This window comes from Ammospiza caudacuta, chromosome 12, assembly GCF_027887145.1.
Source record: "Ammospiza caudacuta isolate bAmmCau1 chromosome 12, bAmmCau1.pri, whole genome shotgun sequence".
In the NCBI taxonomy this organism is placed as follows: domain Eukaryota; kingdom Metazoa; phylum Chordata; class Aves; order Passeriformes; family Passerellidae; genus Ammospiza; species Ammospiza caudacuta.
The window spans coordinates 10165962-10182024 of record NC_080604.1 but is presented as its reverse complement, the minus strand read 5'-3'; the positions used below and the strand labels follow the sequence as shown (position 1 = coordinate 10182024).

The 16063-nt window shown below is 41.4% G+C and overlaps 1 protein-coding gene across 3 annotated transcripts in view; it reads left to right on the top strand.

Annotated features, from left to right (window-relative positions):
- ARHGEF3 (Rho guanine nucleotide exchange factor 3) overlaps positions 1-16063 on the top strand; it is a 112991-nt gene that overhangs the window by 86373 nt on the left and 10555 nt on the right. For 2 of the 3 annotated variants that reach the window (XM_058812690.1, XM_058812692.1), the window contains one exon: positions 11431-11538. In XM_058812690.1, coding sequence (XP_058668673.1) covers positions 11431-11538 — 108 coding nt within the window. Of the gene's footprint in view, positions 1-1041; positions 1271-11430; positions 11539-16063 lie in introns of those variants that run through there. The other variant, XM_058812691.1, reaches the window with a different exon arrangement.

The window sequence follows — 16063 nt, the reverse complement described above, 5'->3', positions numbered from 1 at the left end:
TGAGGACTAAATTTGCCATTTGATTAATCTTATTCTAAAGTCATCATTATCTGATTAACAGCCTTTAGAAAAATAAATGCTTGTAAAGCCACATCCATCACATGATCTGCCTTTAAAATCAGTTATTTTCTAGGTCTGTGAAGTTATTCTTGTTTGGGCTGCTTCCGTGTGGCTGAAAATATTCTTCCCTTCTCCCCATCCAGCTTCCTACTCAATTTCCTTTTCCTTGTCCCCTGTATTTTAGTCCCTGTCAGACTGATCCTGTGTTGCAAACAGGGCCCCTAATGCTTCCTCTGCCTTTTCAGGAAATTTTCACTACCTTTATTTTAAGGTAACCATCAAACAGAATTTGCCTGGCTGCACAGACACTGAAATGCCCGGTGAGATACCTTAGGCAGAAGTGTTTTTCCCACTTTCTCAGCTCGGTACAATGAGAGATGCAGGCAGGGGAGCAATTTGGCTGAACAAGAGGAACAAAAGTGGAACTTTTAAAACACAAGAAACAAACTCCAGCTTGCCAGACAGGAAAAAAGCAGTAATGTGGCTAGGAGGGGAAAAAAAAAAGAAAAGAGCGTGCTGAGGAGGGAGTGAAAGCAATGCTCTGTGTTGTGGCACCGTGACATTCTCAGTGACATGGTGCAGGTTCCGCTCAGATCAGGGGAGCACAGCGCACTGAATGTGGGTGCCGCTGCCGTGTGTAGGGCTGGAGCCCGGGCTGGACTGGGGTCTGTGCCATTGGGCAGCGCTGTCTGTCCTGTCCTCCTGTCCTGCCCTCCTGTGGGACCCTGGGCTGCCAGAGCCGCTCTCGCAGCCATCCTGCGGGCAGCGCCCGCTCCGTGTGTCCCGTACCCGTGCGCTCTCGGTGCTGCGGCGGCCAGAACGGGGAAGGGAAGGCACAGCGAGGCCCGAGGCGCTCGTTCCGCGGCAGCGCCAGCGGGCGGGTCCCGAGGGTGTGTGAGGGGCCGGACCCCGCCCCTGGGCCCGCCCGGGCCGGCGCTGGCGCTGCCGCAGCTCGCAGTGTGCGGCGGGCCGGCCGCGGGGACGCGCTCCGGGCCGCGGGCCGGGGCGCAGCTCAGCCACAGCGCTGCCGGGGGCCGGGCACGGCCGGCGCCTCCCGCCCGCCGCTCGCTCCGAGCCGGCACCGAGCCCCGGGAGCGCCGCTCCGAAAGCAACCATGGTGGCCAAGGATTATCCCTGCTACCTGTCCGCCAAGAGGGCCAATTTCGCCTTGGAAGCGCCGACGGTGACCAGCCCGGCTAAGGAGACCGAGGTACTGCTGACACGGTTGCAACTTTATTTTTCTTTATTGTGTGACCTGCATTGCGCTGGGGGAAAGTAACGTGGTGTGAAAACAGGCTGCAGTGCATGGATACCCGTTTTGCTTAGGCATCCTTTACTGCCTTCTCTACGTATTCACCTCTCTTTTAGAATAAAGCCAGGAACAGAATCTAGATTTTTTGTCATCTGTCACTTTAGGAAAATTAATCTTTAAAACATCTGGTTGAGACGTACCTGTTTTACATAAGTAGCTTAAAGAGATTTAGCTGTATTTTATTCCAAGACTAAGCATTACTTACAAATTGTTAAACTGACATAGGAGCTGGAAGGGAATCAGTAAAATGGTGTCTTAAAGCATTGATTTTAAGACACCATTTACATTAACTGTCTATTCCTCATCACAATAAGCAAAAAATTAATCTGATGTACAGTTAACTGAAAATCTTGTCCTATCTGCAGATTGACTGCTCTATTTCTTAAAAAGCATGGAAGCCTTTCAAGTGACATTAAAAATCTTATTCAGTAACTCAAATCCAGCAATGTTCATGAAAAACTTGAATATTTGATACTTTAGGTTAATGTTGGTTTGTGTTTAGGAAAAAAACAGTGACATTAAGGATTGTGACTGGTCTGGAGGAAGGCAGAACATATATCTGAAAGTTTTTATTACTTAAATATATAGTTTCTTTATTAATCTTGTTTGCTGAGTAACTTGAAGACAGCTTATTAAGTTAGGTTCATTTAATACATCTCCATCAAAGATTAATTATCTCCCCACTTGATTAGGTCTAAAGTAAAAGTAACATAAGCCCAGTGACCTTATTTAATCATGATGTTAAGCTAAGAACTGAGATGATGCTGCACTGTGGCTTTCCAGTGTACTTTTACACAGAGAGACTTAATTATTTAGCTTAAGGGAAGTGGAATTCTTTTCAGCTATGTGTTTTTGAAAAATTAACACCCTAAGTGTGTGTGTGTATGCATCTATGGAAAACACAAGCTGTTAGGTACTGAATGTTCTTCTCAAGGGTACTCATTATATTAATGATAATATTAAAGGAATACGATTTTAGCCTTTACTGCATGAAGGGATTTTTTGTGAATTAATAGAACTGTCAGATCTGAAGAGCTGGAGTGTTGCTCTGTTAGTTAGGAAGCTTGATTATAATCAAATTCCAAAGAAAAAGACTCAGTGAAAGCTGAGAGCATCAGAAGTATTGAGTAACAGATGTGATCAATCAAAATTACAACGTGAAAACAGCTTGTGTTTTATACGAACAAGAAAAGGCACCCTTCTGCTTTCGAGCTGTTTCTTGAGAGTAGGATGGGATTCCAGCATTCTGAAAAAAAAAACTTTTAAATATCCTGTAAGACCACCCACCACTCCAAAAAATTGATTCAGAAAGCAGAAATAAGAGCTACTCATCGGGAAAGGCATTATACGGACTGGTGTATGCAGCCTGTTTGTTTGAAATCTCTACGGGGGAAAAAAATCCTTAAGCTCTAACCTGAAGCTGTTCTGTCAGCTTTTAGCATTTACAAGGGGAATTAAAGCTGTTGGGCGCCTTCTGCCACAGCTGGGTGTTACTGCAGCAGAGCACTCCTGCATCCGGGCTGGGCGTTTCTGCCTTTGCAAACGCCAGTTTACTTCTAGTTATTAACATGTGAAGTTAGTCGGTTTTTTAAATAATTCAAATTGTGCATAAATGTTGGTATATTTGGATTAGAACAGATTTTCTGCTATATAGATGTTTTGAGGAACAAGTCAGTGGCAGAAAAGAGAACTGAGGATTTCTGCTTCCGGCTCTTTCTTTCAGCTCTGCCAGCTCCCTTGGCATAAACTCTGTGGAAAGTTGCACAGTCACAAAACGATGACAAATGAAATTTCCAAAATATATGTAAACACTAAAATCTGGATTCTGATAAAAAAACCTGATGTTCTAGTACAAGTTATCGTAGTTCTTTTCAAGTGCAGTTTAAGGGCAGCAAAACACTGCAGTACCTAGTACCTGAGTTAATATGGCAAACACTATAAGGTCTTTACTTGAATCATTACATGCCCCACATAAAATCCTGTAGTACAATTCTAGGGATGAACAGTACAGAGGTGTTGGGTTCTTCCCAACTTTTTTATAATTCAAAAATAGAAACAATTAATAACATTTGAAACTTGCTTACTCCTGTTATAAAAAGCCCCACACCTTCCCCGATGACAAACACTATTTTCCATTTTTCCCTTTCTAAAGCCAACACCCAGGCTGGATGGGCAGCAGGTGAGAAGGAGCATTCACAGCCACAGATTGAGGTTTAAAGGTTTGAATGTGAGGTCATGGCAAGGAACTCCTGAATTCCTCAGAGTAAGGATGTCCTGTTCTGCCATACAGGATCCAACACAGAATTTAGGCTCTGAAAACCACAAGGGAGGCAGAGAATTCCTCTGTGTGTCCAGTGTGTTGTATGTCTGCTTACAGCCCTTACAGTGCAGGACTCTGACCTTGGAGTCAGGGCTGTTTGCAGCCTGCCTTCTGTTGTCTCCTGCCATCCTCCCAGCGCGGCTGCAGGAGCTCTGGGCTGCCTGCTGCTCTGCATGGTGTTTATTTGGGGGATGGTGTTTATTTGTGTTTGTTTGGGGATGGGGAATGTGAAGGGGAACCCAGCGGCCTCCAGGCCATGGCACATCATTAACAGGGAACCAGGCGTGGAGCCAGAGGGAGAGAGGCCAAAGATTATGAGATAAACTCCAAGTCATGAATTTTCTTTGATCTTCCTAAATGTATGTGTTTCATGTTAATGAAAAATTAGTAATTGCAGTTTTTACATATTTCAGGTAAGTTCAGGTGCAGTGTAGCTGGAAACATGTCAAACCCCTGCACTTGGAATTGCTGATCTGTTCTGCTTAATGGCAGTGTGAAACAAATAGCTTGTCTTTATTTTTCCATTCAGTAAATCACTGTATGATACCTGCTGGTTAATTGGCAGTGCAGGTTAATATCCAGTCAGTTCCAGAATGGAAAAGGTCTCTCTTAGATTGCCTTTACAAGCAGCTTGTAATGAGAAGAAATGCAGAATTTAATCAACTCTACATTAGTTGTCTGGGTTTTTCAGGGTTTCTGTTGCTTGTGTTAATTTACCTCAATGTGAGGTTTTTCTGTTAATTTGCCTTCATTTCCTAACTCCTGATAGAGGTATTGATCTCTGGATATTGCAGACAAATGATCAGTCAAGATTGCTGGATGCAGCTTGGGCTGATGCTGGTGACACTTGAGTGCTTCTGCCCTGCCTATGGCAAATGAAATCTGGAGGGCAGCCTGTGTGCAGCCAGGAGCCAATCCTTGATTAACACAGGGTGGGATAACATAATGCAAACTTCACTGTTGTCTTTGACCAAGAATATTTCACCACTTCCCTAAATGGCTGTTCATTGTACCCCAGCTATCATTTCAGGTTCTCTTCTTTGTAGTGCTGTGATTAAAACAAAATGTCTCTAGATTTTCCTTTATTTGCCTGCTGATTTTAAGGAGGCTGACAGAGGAGGAACAACAAACCTCTTCCTGCTACCATCAGGGAGTGCAGGTGGTGCATGGGACTTTATGGATTTCAAGGAAAATTGTATGATCAAGTTGCCTTTGTGTCAATTCACTAAAATTGCTTATTAAATTCTCCTTTAGATGCTGGCAGTTTTAGTAGAGGGATGCCTCTCCCAGGTTTTAGTATGGACTCATGTGGATGATTTGTACACCACTGAACTATACTTAGAACTGCTTTAGAGTCACCGACTTTGTTTTTCTTTACCATTCACCTCAGTTCTAGAAGAAGCACTGTTCTATAATTTTCCAATCAGAATCTTTCTAAGATACTATGAAGCAAAGGGAAATTCTCTGCTGTTTCAGTACAAAATCCCAGTCTTTTTAGTGCCAAAATCAATTGAGAATGTTGTTCTGGTTTTAGACTTGCTTCACTCTGAAGGTACATAAAGCATGAGATGCTTGGTTTAATTTATTTTTAGATTTAAGTGTTTGCTGTGTTAAGGATTGTTGTAACATAGGTTGTTTTTTCTATTTTAACCTTTTTTTGGTTTGCTTTGTTTTTTATCCTGCTGAAGGTTAAATACTGATAACATCCTGTGGAACAGAGCTTGAATGTGGGGTTTTTTTATTAAACTCCAAGTTTCGGGGGCATTTATTAGAGCTGTTTAATCTGAGGCCAATTTAACTAGTAGCAGACTAACAAAAATAATATTGTTGGGCTTCCTGCCATGACAAATGTTGACTTACCCTTATAAAGTTGACTAAAAACTAATAACCTTTAAAGTATGGAAACCTTTAAGGCGTATGGAAATATAGCCAGTTACTTGAAATCTGAAACAGAATGGTTCTGTTTGAGTTTCCTGGCACTGCTTGTGAATTAGGTATGAAACAAAGGTTACTGTACTGTTTCACTTTATAGTGTCTTCTATTTATTACACTCTTAACACTCTTGAGACTAATTTAAGTTAAGACTTTTTCCTTAATGAATGCTCCCATAGCACAGAATGCATGCTTTGCATGTCTCTTTGTCCTGATTCACATCAAAAATGGAAAAAGTTAACCAGCATGAGTTTTATAAAATGTGAAGCAAGGTAGCTACCTTAGATCCAGAATTACTGCTGTAAATGTCTCAGAACTTGCTGAACTCCAGTAAGTTAAAATTCTGACAGGCATTGGCAATTTCAGCCACTTTGTGTGTGGGTTCAGTTGGCCTCTGAAGGTTAAAGGTAAACAGAATGAATTCTACTATTCTAAAATGCTAAGTTTCTGTACCAGTTTTCACATAGCACTTATTTTCTGCGCTGGGTAAAAACCGTTCCTTTTGTTGAGTTTGGTTTTAAATGCAATCAGAAAAATCAACACAATATCCTGGTCACAGTAGTGCAGCAGACACAAGAATAATGGTCCCTCAGGGAAACATTTTCCCTTGTCTGTGGGATTCAGCACCAACCCTCCGACACGGAGAGTGTTGTTGAAGCTGCTGATAAGAGATGGGAGTCAGGTGGAAAAACAATCCTAGCAGCAGTGAACATGATTGGCTCTTCACTGGCAGGAAATCACTGGCTAAGCCTTGAGGGGCACAGAGTGGAAGAATTTTGAAGTGAGGTACTGGAGCAAGTGAAGACCTTTTATATGGCACCTAGACTGCTATTCACCATGTGTTATCCAGGTCATTGGTTCTGATGTTCTTAGGGCAATATAGAGGGAACCTGGCCTCATTCTTTTTGTTTCCTTTCTTTCTCTTTGTTAGGAAATGAAAAGCAGTCTTTTGCTAGTGTAATTTATCCACCAAAGAGTGATAATTAGGTTGTGTGTGGTCTTGAATGATAATGTATCGAAAACTGACACAGTTAAATGGGTTTAACTCATTCTGCTTTGAACTTTGGGACTATTCCATTCCTTACATGTACTAGTAAAAGAGGCTTTTAAAATTTTGCTGATGAAGAGCACCAAAGTGTTACCTTCTTCCCCTAAATAGCCTTCTAGAAGATTTCATATCTGTGTAGTGTGTTCTTGGATACAATACAACCAATTACTAGTTGCCAGTTTCACTAATGAAGAAGCAGAAGTAGCATGAACTTAGCTGTCAGTGCATTACTGCTAATGGAAGTGCCTAGTTCTTCATGGGATCTTCTGCTTTTCCACACTTCCATGGCTGTTTGAATGCTTAGCTTGGCCTGGGAGCTGGTGCTGTGTGCTAAGTTTCAGGCTTTTAAATAGCAATCTGTTTGGGTCTGTGCATCAGCCCCAAAATAATGATACAAAAGTTACCTGTTTGTCAGGATGTCATCATTTTGAAACGACCATATCACAGTTTAGAAAGCAACACGTTACTCGGTTCTGCAAGGCAAAAAGACTTAAATTTTACTGCAAAGGGAGCTGGCAGCTGTCAGTCTGCTCACTGTGACTTCCCAGCAATGCTCTGGTTGGAGCTGAATGCTGCATTTTCCTGCTGTCCCACAGCAGAAGTGTCTTTTTTGAGATAATACATTCAAAGGTAGAGCTTTCCTTGCTTACTCAGTAGTCTAAACTACTGGGTTAGAGTCTAATATATAGAAGATACTGGAGATATGATTGTACCTATAAATAAAAAGTAAATTAGAATGAAGAAGCAATTGGAAGCCCTGTGTCCTTCATGCCTAATTAGAGGCATGGCACCTTTGAAACTTCTTGTTTGACAGCTTCCCATCTTAAATTGGTGACAATCACTGATTATGCTATGGTGATTAGTCTTTCTTCCTACTAATTCTTCAGAAAAGTATATTAGAAAAATGTACAAAAAAGGACATAGTAGGTGTTTGAAATGTCCATTGTCTGGTTTTCAGAGCTGTCTATATTTTGGACACAGATTTGCTCCTTTTATCACTTTGTTCACAGTTTCAAGTTCTTTCTGAGGCTGTATGTGTTCACAGTATTTGCAGCTAATTTTTTTGGCTCTGAATTCAAATGTTCCCAAAGTCATCTTAAGTTCAAATATACAGCTCCCTCCAAAAGCCATCTGCTCGTTGTTCTAGCCTAGCCAGGTATTAATTTGACTTCACTTGACTGTTCAGCCTTTGAAGTTCCTGCACTCATGTTTCCCTCAGCTTTATTTAGCCTTATATCAAATTTAAAGCCCTGTCAGATTAATGTTACTTATTCACATATACCAGCTCCACATTTTGGAAACTCTGCCAAACTGTAGTCTGGGTCTTTTTTTTTAAACTTACTTCCCGTATGGCTTTGGCAAGCCTTCATAACTCTGAAAATACAGTCTAACATGCAATAATTTCAAAACTCTGCAATAAGAGGTTTTTTAAAGATACCAATCATAATGGCTTTAAAAGGTCAGGCAGCACATTGTAACTCCTGAATTTTTTTGTCATAACTTGGCCCCCTTCCCAGTCTGGACAGGTGATGGTTGTTGCAGTGGATCCAGCCCCTAAATCCTCTCTCTTGTTCCCCTGCAAGTTCCCAGAGCTGTGAGGGGGAGGCAGGAGGAGAGGAGCAGGGATGCCTTTGGCAGCTCTGAGGGCAGCCTGGTGTTCTCTGAGGGAGTCTGGTGTTCATTCCACCAGTGCCGTGTGTCCTCATGGAGCCTCCTCGTGCTGGGCAGACACTGCTCAACATTCATACCCCAAAGGGTTTTATGGCTGTGGGACTTGTGGTTAACTGGGAAATTGGAGTGTCTTCAGAGACAAATTAGTGAAATAATGAACATGTTGGACTGATGTGCAAGTGCAGATTCTGGTCAGTGTCTCTGGGTAAAGCAGAATAGTTCATGCAGTCCCCTCCTTCCATTTGTGTTATTGGCTGTGATGCACAGAGTCCTTGGTGAGAAAAACACCCACCTGTTCAGAACTTGCCCTTGCCTGTGGAAGTTTTCCCTCTCCAGACTGGCCTCTGTAGTTTGTTCAGCTTCTCTGCAGTGCTGGTTTGGAGAAGTGACAGCTTGAGAATGAGGGTGCTGATGAGAGGGGAGGCAGAGGCACAGTGGATGTTGAAGTACAGCAGAAATCCTGGGATCAGATGTGCAGCAGTTTCAGCATTACTGTCTGGCAGTTTTAGAATTGCTCTGCTAGTGCTGTATTTTCATTGCACAGTCAAAGCCTTGTTTGTACAAACTTCATTTTACTGCAGTATAAAGGGTGACACAGTGCTGATGGTTTTTGTTGTGAGACTTCTCTGAATAAAATGACACCTGGAACACTAAAGATTTGTTGAGTTTTCACTTCCAGCTCAGTGTCTTAACCTACCACACAGTTTCTAGTGAAGGGGAAAATCATGTTGTAAGTATGCAGAAAAGCTTTCCTCATACTTAAGAATTTAGGATTAACAAGATTTTCTTTTAGAACTCATTGGTAAAGGTGTAAAGTCTCAGGCTTCTGAAGTTATCGGTAGTAATGTTATTTGAGAGAATCCTGTAATAATGCTGATTTCTTTCCATAAAATTGAATTCTAAGTTTGGACTGTATATTTAGCTGTTCTGAATTCTGGTCAGAATTTTCCATGTGAAATCAGAACACAATAGATTGCATGAGGAATTCAAGGAGGGGTGCTGGCACAGAAGGGCAGGACTGCAGTTACCTGACCTGGCTGTGCCTGCTGGGGGAACGGCTGGCCTCTAGTGGCTCACAGCAAGAGGTTCCGCAAGATCTTAATGGTGTTTGATGGTGGCTGAAACTCTGCTTGGAGTTCATCTTTAAAATCAGTTTCTGTTTTCAGTGAGGTTTTGCAACATGAACATTAGTAATTATTATACTGCTTTAGCACTTTTCTCCTTGAAATGGATGGGGGCAATGGATTCCAGAAGGAATACATAAAGGAGTAATAATTTCTATTAATCCTATCTCCTGGAAGTCCCTGCAATGTTCATTTCCAGGTTTTGCAGCAGGGCTGGGGTGCTGGTGCTGAGTGCCCATGCTGCTGAGGCAGAGCTGCTGGCACAGGCTGTGCTGCTGGCACTGCCCAGGGCTCCGTGTCCCTGCACTGCACTGCAGCACCTTCCTGACCAGCTGGCCCTGCCAGGGCTCTGCTCTGGGCTCCAGCACTCAACGGGCACAAACAGCTCGTGCTTGTGCCACCAGTTAGAGGAGAATTGCACTGGAATCTCAAAGGTTTTCCCTGAGTTTTGGGGAGGGGGTGGGATGCTGCTGCTGGAGAGGTGAGTGAGTATATAAGCATGCGAGTGCTGCAATGACGTAAAAATGCTCCTGAAACCTGCCTCAAAGACATGGTTGCTGAAAAGGAAGGGTTATGAATAACAGTGCAGTGATGAAGATAAGGATTTAACTTGCTTTAGACTGCTACAGTTCTTTAATGCCAGGTGTCATATGTGATGGAATACATTATTTTTGCTAGAGGGTTAAACACTTTGTCGCTCATCTCAGCTGGCTTTTATGGATTTCCAGGTCTGCCTGCTGAGAAGTAAATTAAATATGTAGCTGCTTCTCACCTTTCCTCTGTTGCTGCTCTAATGGAAGAGAATTTTTCTTGCCAGTAACACAGATGGTGGTCATCGCTGCTGAGATTTATTGTTCGGTATCAAGAAGGATGACAAATCTGCATTATCTCCAGAAGGATTTATATTTCTTTGTATTTAGAAAAGGATAACAGGCATGCTCCATTTTCTTAAATCTATGTCCAGACAACTGGAGGCATAGCAAACCTACACAAACTTTATAAGCACGGCTGAAAAAGAGAGATGGACTGCATTAGGATGTCCTTGAAATATGGTGTTGGATGGGGTTTTTAACTTCACTTGGAAGGTTTGGCTCTTTTTCTGTTGCCTTTTGCATGTGCTGTTCGAGATTCATTAAATGTCAGATGGAGGTTAGGAAGCCACGGGTAACTGTTCTATTTTTATGTATTTATAATCCCTTTTTTCTGTATTAAGATTTCTGGGTTTTGGGTTTCTTAAAAATATATATCTGCAGGACAATTGGCATATTATTTTGCTTATACATTACTTTGGGTGCTGTTGTCCTGTTAAAATATGTATGAGAAGGACAACATTGAATTGAGTGCTTCATGGTAGATTGTGTTAATTTTCCTTTATATTGTATGCAAAACCAGTATGTAAGCATGTTATTAATGTGTTGGTCTGTATATGTATTTTCATAAGAACATGCATTCAGAGACAATAAGAGTTAAAGATTTCTGTCTAAATTATATATTCTTTAAGAAAATACGTTTAACTGAATGGAGTCACATGCTGACAGTGCCAGAAGCAAAGGCACACACAGAATTGTTTATATTTCAAAGCATTCCTTTCAGTGAGATTATCATAATGTGCATTAGCTGCAGAGCACTGCTGAAAATTTTTCTGCTAAGAATGAGTAAAAATAATCAAATTATTTTCTGTTTCTTTGCCTCCCTTCCCTGTTCCTGGCCATGCCAGCTTCTTCATCATTACATTTTTCAGCAGTTTCCAGGACCTGTATGTACCAGCCAAGAGCAATCTGTCACTGTCAGCATTTGAAACTGCTTTTGTTTATTTACTGCCCTAATGATAGACCAGGTTTGCAAACACTCTTGCTACAAATGCTTTCTTAGGAAAATCAGCAGAACTGTTAGCTATCTTTACCTGATTATGCTCACACTCTGCTGACATTTTTTCCTTTCCTTCCTCCTCCCTGTGCTGCAGGAGCCCAGTAACAAACGGGTCAAGCCTCTTTCCAGAGTCACATCCCTGGCCAGCCTCATCCCCCCTGTGCGAGCCACTCCGCTGAAGCGTTTCAGCCAGACCCTGCAGGTAAGGGCAGCACCTCCTGCTGCTGCTGTGCTCCCCCTCAGCTGCAGCTCCTGTGCTCCCCCTCAGCTGCAGCTCCTGCTGTGCTCCCCCTCAGCTGCAGCTCCTGTGCTCCCCCTCAGCTGCAGCTCCTGTGCTCCCCCTCAGCTGCAGCTCCTGTGCTCCCCCTCAGCTGCAGCTCCTGCTGCTCCTGCCCCTCAGCTGCAGCTCCTGTGCTCCCCCTCAGCTGCAGCTCCTGTGCTCCTCCTCAGCTGCAGCTCCTGTGCTCCTCCTCAGCTGCAGCTCCTGTGCTCCCCCTCAGCTGCAGCTCCTGCTGCTGCTCCTCCTCAGCTGCAGCTCCTGCTGCTGCAGCCCCTTCCTGCAGCAGGGATGCACACGGACACCACTGCAATTGCCAAACAGGCTTGGGCACCTTGCCACCGCAAGGTCATTCAGCTTAAAACTCTCACCTCTCACCTCAAAAAAAATCACTTCTCTCTTTAATGTTTTTCACTTACCAGGAAGAAAACCATTGCACCTGTAGCATCTAAAAATAGTTTACTGAAGAATTGCAGTTGCTTTTAAAATTTGGTGAAGAGAATATTTCATAATGCTTTTTCTTATGTTGCTTGGTTTCTTTGAAGTGTTATTTTTGGTATACTTGGTCAGGTAGGACTGCTAAATTTCCTCCTGTAGAGCGAACTTTGATCTTAGCTAAACAAGAGAGTTGGTGAATAATTCGAAATTTCCAAGTCATTTTCCAAAGGTGATGGTGGAAATTAATAAAAGGCTAACAAATTTTAAATGCAGTTTCTATGTTACAGATTAGGAATGTAATATTGTACATACTTGGAGACTAATGAAACTTAGTTTATAAAGCATTTGTGCCTTCAGACCTAGAGATGGCAAAGTATTGGAGTGCTCAGCCCTTAATTGCACTGCTCTGGGTCTGGCCAGAAAACTCCTGTTTCCTCTTTAAAAGAGTTTATGTAGAAAGGCATGTCAAAGATCTAAAGATAATTATTTAACAAGCTTAATTTCTTCGAGAGGAACTTGAATGTGTTAGAAATGTTCCTTAACCAAAATTACCTAAATTAGAGATTTACTGAAGTTACCTGTTAAGGAGGAAAGAAATAAAACTTCAGAGTCTATTGAGAAATTAAAAGTCATGGGAAAGAACTCCATTTTTCTGTAGTTGTAATTACCTAGAAAATTGATATTACAGGGATTTTTGACACTGGTTTTCCTGTCTTTGGTTCCTGTGATGTTGAAAGTGCAGATTTCTGCACGGGGTTGGAGGATCAGCTAAATGTCTGCAGCCCTGCCTGGCTCGGTGCAGGTGAGGTCTGCGTGACTGGAGCAGAGCGCCCTGAATCCCCTGCAGAGTCTGCCAGTCTGCCTCCAGGGGAAGCTGGCTCTGCTCTGCAAGGGCCACATCAGTTCCAGTTCTGAGGAGTGTGGAAAAGGATTTAATTTTTGGCCAAACCTCTGCTGAGCAGGGTGCTTCCCTTTCCACAGCCTTAGGCAGCTGTTGGCCTCATTTAGGTACCTGTGCTATTGTTCTGCAATGAAAGCCTCTGGGACTGCACAATCCAGTGCCCAGAACAATATTGTGTTCAATAAAGTTGTGTCAGACTAACCAAAACAACGATCCTTTCATGTATGCAGTAGCAGCTTCCCAAAATGAGAACTATATTAATGTGTTTCAGGGTAAATTTGGACAAAAATAAGAGAGAAAATAACAGCTTTGTTGCAAGTCCTACTGTTGCAAGCATTTCTGTTTTGCTCTGTTCATACTGCCCATAAGAATATATTTTAATTAGCAGATGAAACAGTGGTGTTATTTATACCATCCCCTCTAACTGTGTGCTTGAAGGACCTGTGATAAGAAATCAGCTTCTGTGTTCTCCAGATCCTGCTGGTGATGTCCCAGCTGTAAATTGATGTCTTATCTGATTTTCTCCATAGCTATAGAGCAGGGACAAAAAAGACTGACCTTGTGCTCAGGTGTCCCACTTGGAATGACTTAGAAACATTCTGGGAAGTAGATATGGCTATTTCACTTCATTATGTTTTGACATAGCTGTGACTGTGTCTTGGGAACAGTGTAGGTTTCTTCTCATCATGTGATCTCCTGTAAAAAAGAAAAAAGTGTTGATTTTTCTTACTGAGTGAACTTTTATGTATTTTCATTGTTATTTCAGTCAAACCCCATGTTTCTTCTTGCATTGCTGTTAGATGTTCCGTGTCTGTAAAATGAAGGAAACTTCTGTCATCACTATAACATGCAGAACAAACAACTTCTTCCCCTGGAAGAAAACAAAACAAAGTCAACAGAACCTCCATCTAAAAAGACCACTCCAACAGCATCAGTAAAATGAGTTAGAAAATTCTGAGATTCCTTTATGGCATTTCAAATAAACCTTCTTAGATATTCTTCTAAATGGAAGATACATGTAAGAGGAAAAAAACCCCAACTTATTGTGTATCATTTTCCTTACCTCTGTACATGTGACTTCCACTTGACATTAATGGACTTTCAGCACAAGGAAAAAAAATTCTCTCTGGGATTTGTGTAGGTTTTTTTTAAGATATGTTCTGGGCTACTTTTTATGTTTTGCATATTTTATTGATTATAGAAGTATTTGATTTTTTGGTGTGTAGTTCACTTTATTCCAATTTTCCACTTATTTTCAATACTTTTTCATAAGGATTCCAAGTAAAAAAATATTTGAAGTCTTTCAGGTTTTCTTTCTGGGCCTTCATTTTTGTTTTTTTCTGTTTGTTTGTTTGGCTTGTTATTGACTATTTGTAGTCATTGTGTTCCTGTCATGTAGGGCAGTGTACAGCAGCTGACCAATAAAATGCTGTTAGCTTCATCTCTGCACTCTGTGCAGTTGCAGGATACCTAATGCCAAGCAGGTATTCTGCCTTGTTAACCCACCTGGCAATCCAGTTTATTTAGCTGTATTTCCAGTCTCCATCAAGCTACACCAATGATTGTGATGATCTGCCTGGTTTTATTCACAGCTGTGCTGTTGGGCTTAAAGCAGAAAATAGGATCAGAAAAAGAACTCCAGCTGATGCTGAAGAAAGAAATTGCAGTCTGGCTGGCTTCCTCTGCAACTTCCATTTTAATCAGTGTGTCTTGAATTTAAGTAGGGAGTGCAAATTACTTTTTTTACTTAGGACACCAAAAATTACTAAAAAATCCTCAAGAAGAAAATAGTTTAAAATATCAGTTCTGAATGCCATAGCTTTGATCAGTAGTGGCCTTTGTCCAGTATATGAAGTTGTTTGCTTTATTGCAGCTCTAATTCAGGGTTCTTAATTGCATTGATTAACATTGGTAACACATAGACTCTTCAAGAAACAGTCTTGTAACAGCCAGGGAAATGTGTTACCACAAAAGAAATATGGTAAACAAAATGAGGGGTTGTGGATGGATTTTTCCTCAGCTCCTTTAGTTTTTGGAATTATATGAAAATTTTAATCATCCCACAAGGCCATAATTTTTAAACAGTGTGTGGGACATGTTTTTAAGGAAGCCAGAAACTTCCTTATTGGAAAATATAAAAAAAAAAAAAATGGAGATATAGAAATGCTCTTTTGACATTCCTGCAGTGTTTTTGTTTTTTAAAATTTTTCCTTCTTGACAAGTACAAAGCAAAGATAGCATCAGAGTATCTTTAAACTTGTTTTTAGAATTTTTTGGTAGCACTTCAGTTTAGGGCTGTGTTCCACTAATAACTAAACTCAGTTCTGTGTCCCTTATTAAGCAAGGTACACTTTGTATGGTTCATGAAAAGGCTGATGGATGAGAGAAATCAATTAAATGTATACTCATTGTGTCTAGGGAGCAAGGATGCTAAGCAAACAAACAAGCAGGAATTTCGGGAATTTAGTTTTATTTTGAGTCTTTTAGCCTCTCGGTGCCCCTTCTGCCCAATGAGGACAATTTAGGGCTGTGGAGAATTGTATGGAGTGTTCTCCTGCAGCAGGGAGGAACATTCTGTCAGTGCATGGGAAAGGTCACTTTTCCTAAAATAGTGCCTAATTTGAGTTTGCTCCATGATTCCTCATTCTAACAAGTGAAATTAAGCATGTAATTTCATGTGTGTTTCTGTATATTCTTAACTCTTGAAGGAAGACTAGCACCTGACTTGCAAAGTTTTGGAAGGGGGAGTGTGTGTGTTTATTGTTCAGGTCTTTGTCAATTCCAAGTACAACTCAGAATGGCTTCTGTTAAAGCACAGGTTTTGTATTTATATCATGTCTTCTGATATGGGGAAAACATAGTATTTATAGGCTCTGTTTGCATTTTATGGGCTCTTATCTTAAGAGAAGAATTTCAAATATTGTCCTTTGTGTATGCTGCTTTCAACCTGGAAATTGAGAGAATTTATGTTGTTTTAAATATTCTTACCCAAGGCAATTGAAAGATGATTTTGTTATGTAAGGCAGGTTTTAAATAACAATAAAAATGTAGAGTATTTCAACTATGTGAGATAGTTTAAGTGTTTCAGAGGTATGACCTCAAAAAGAAGCC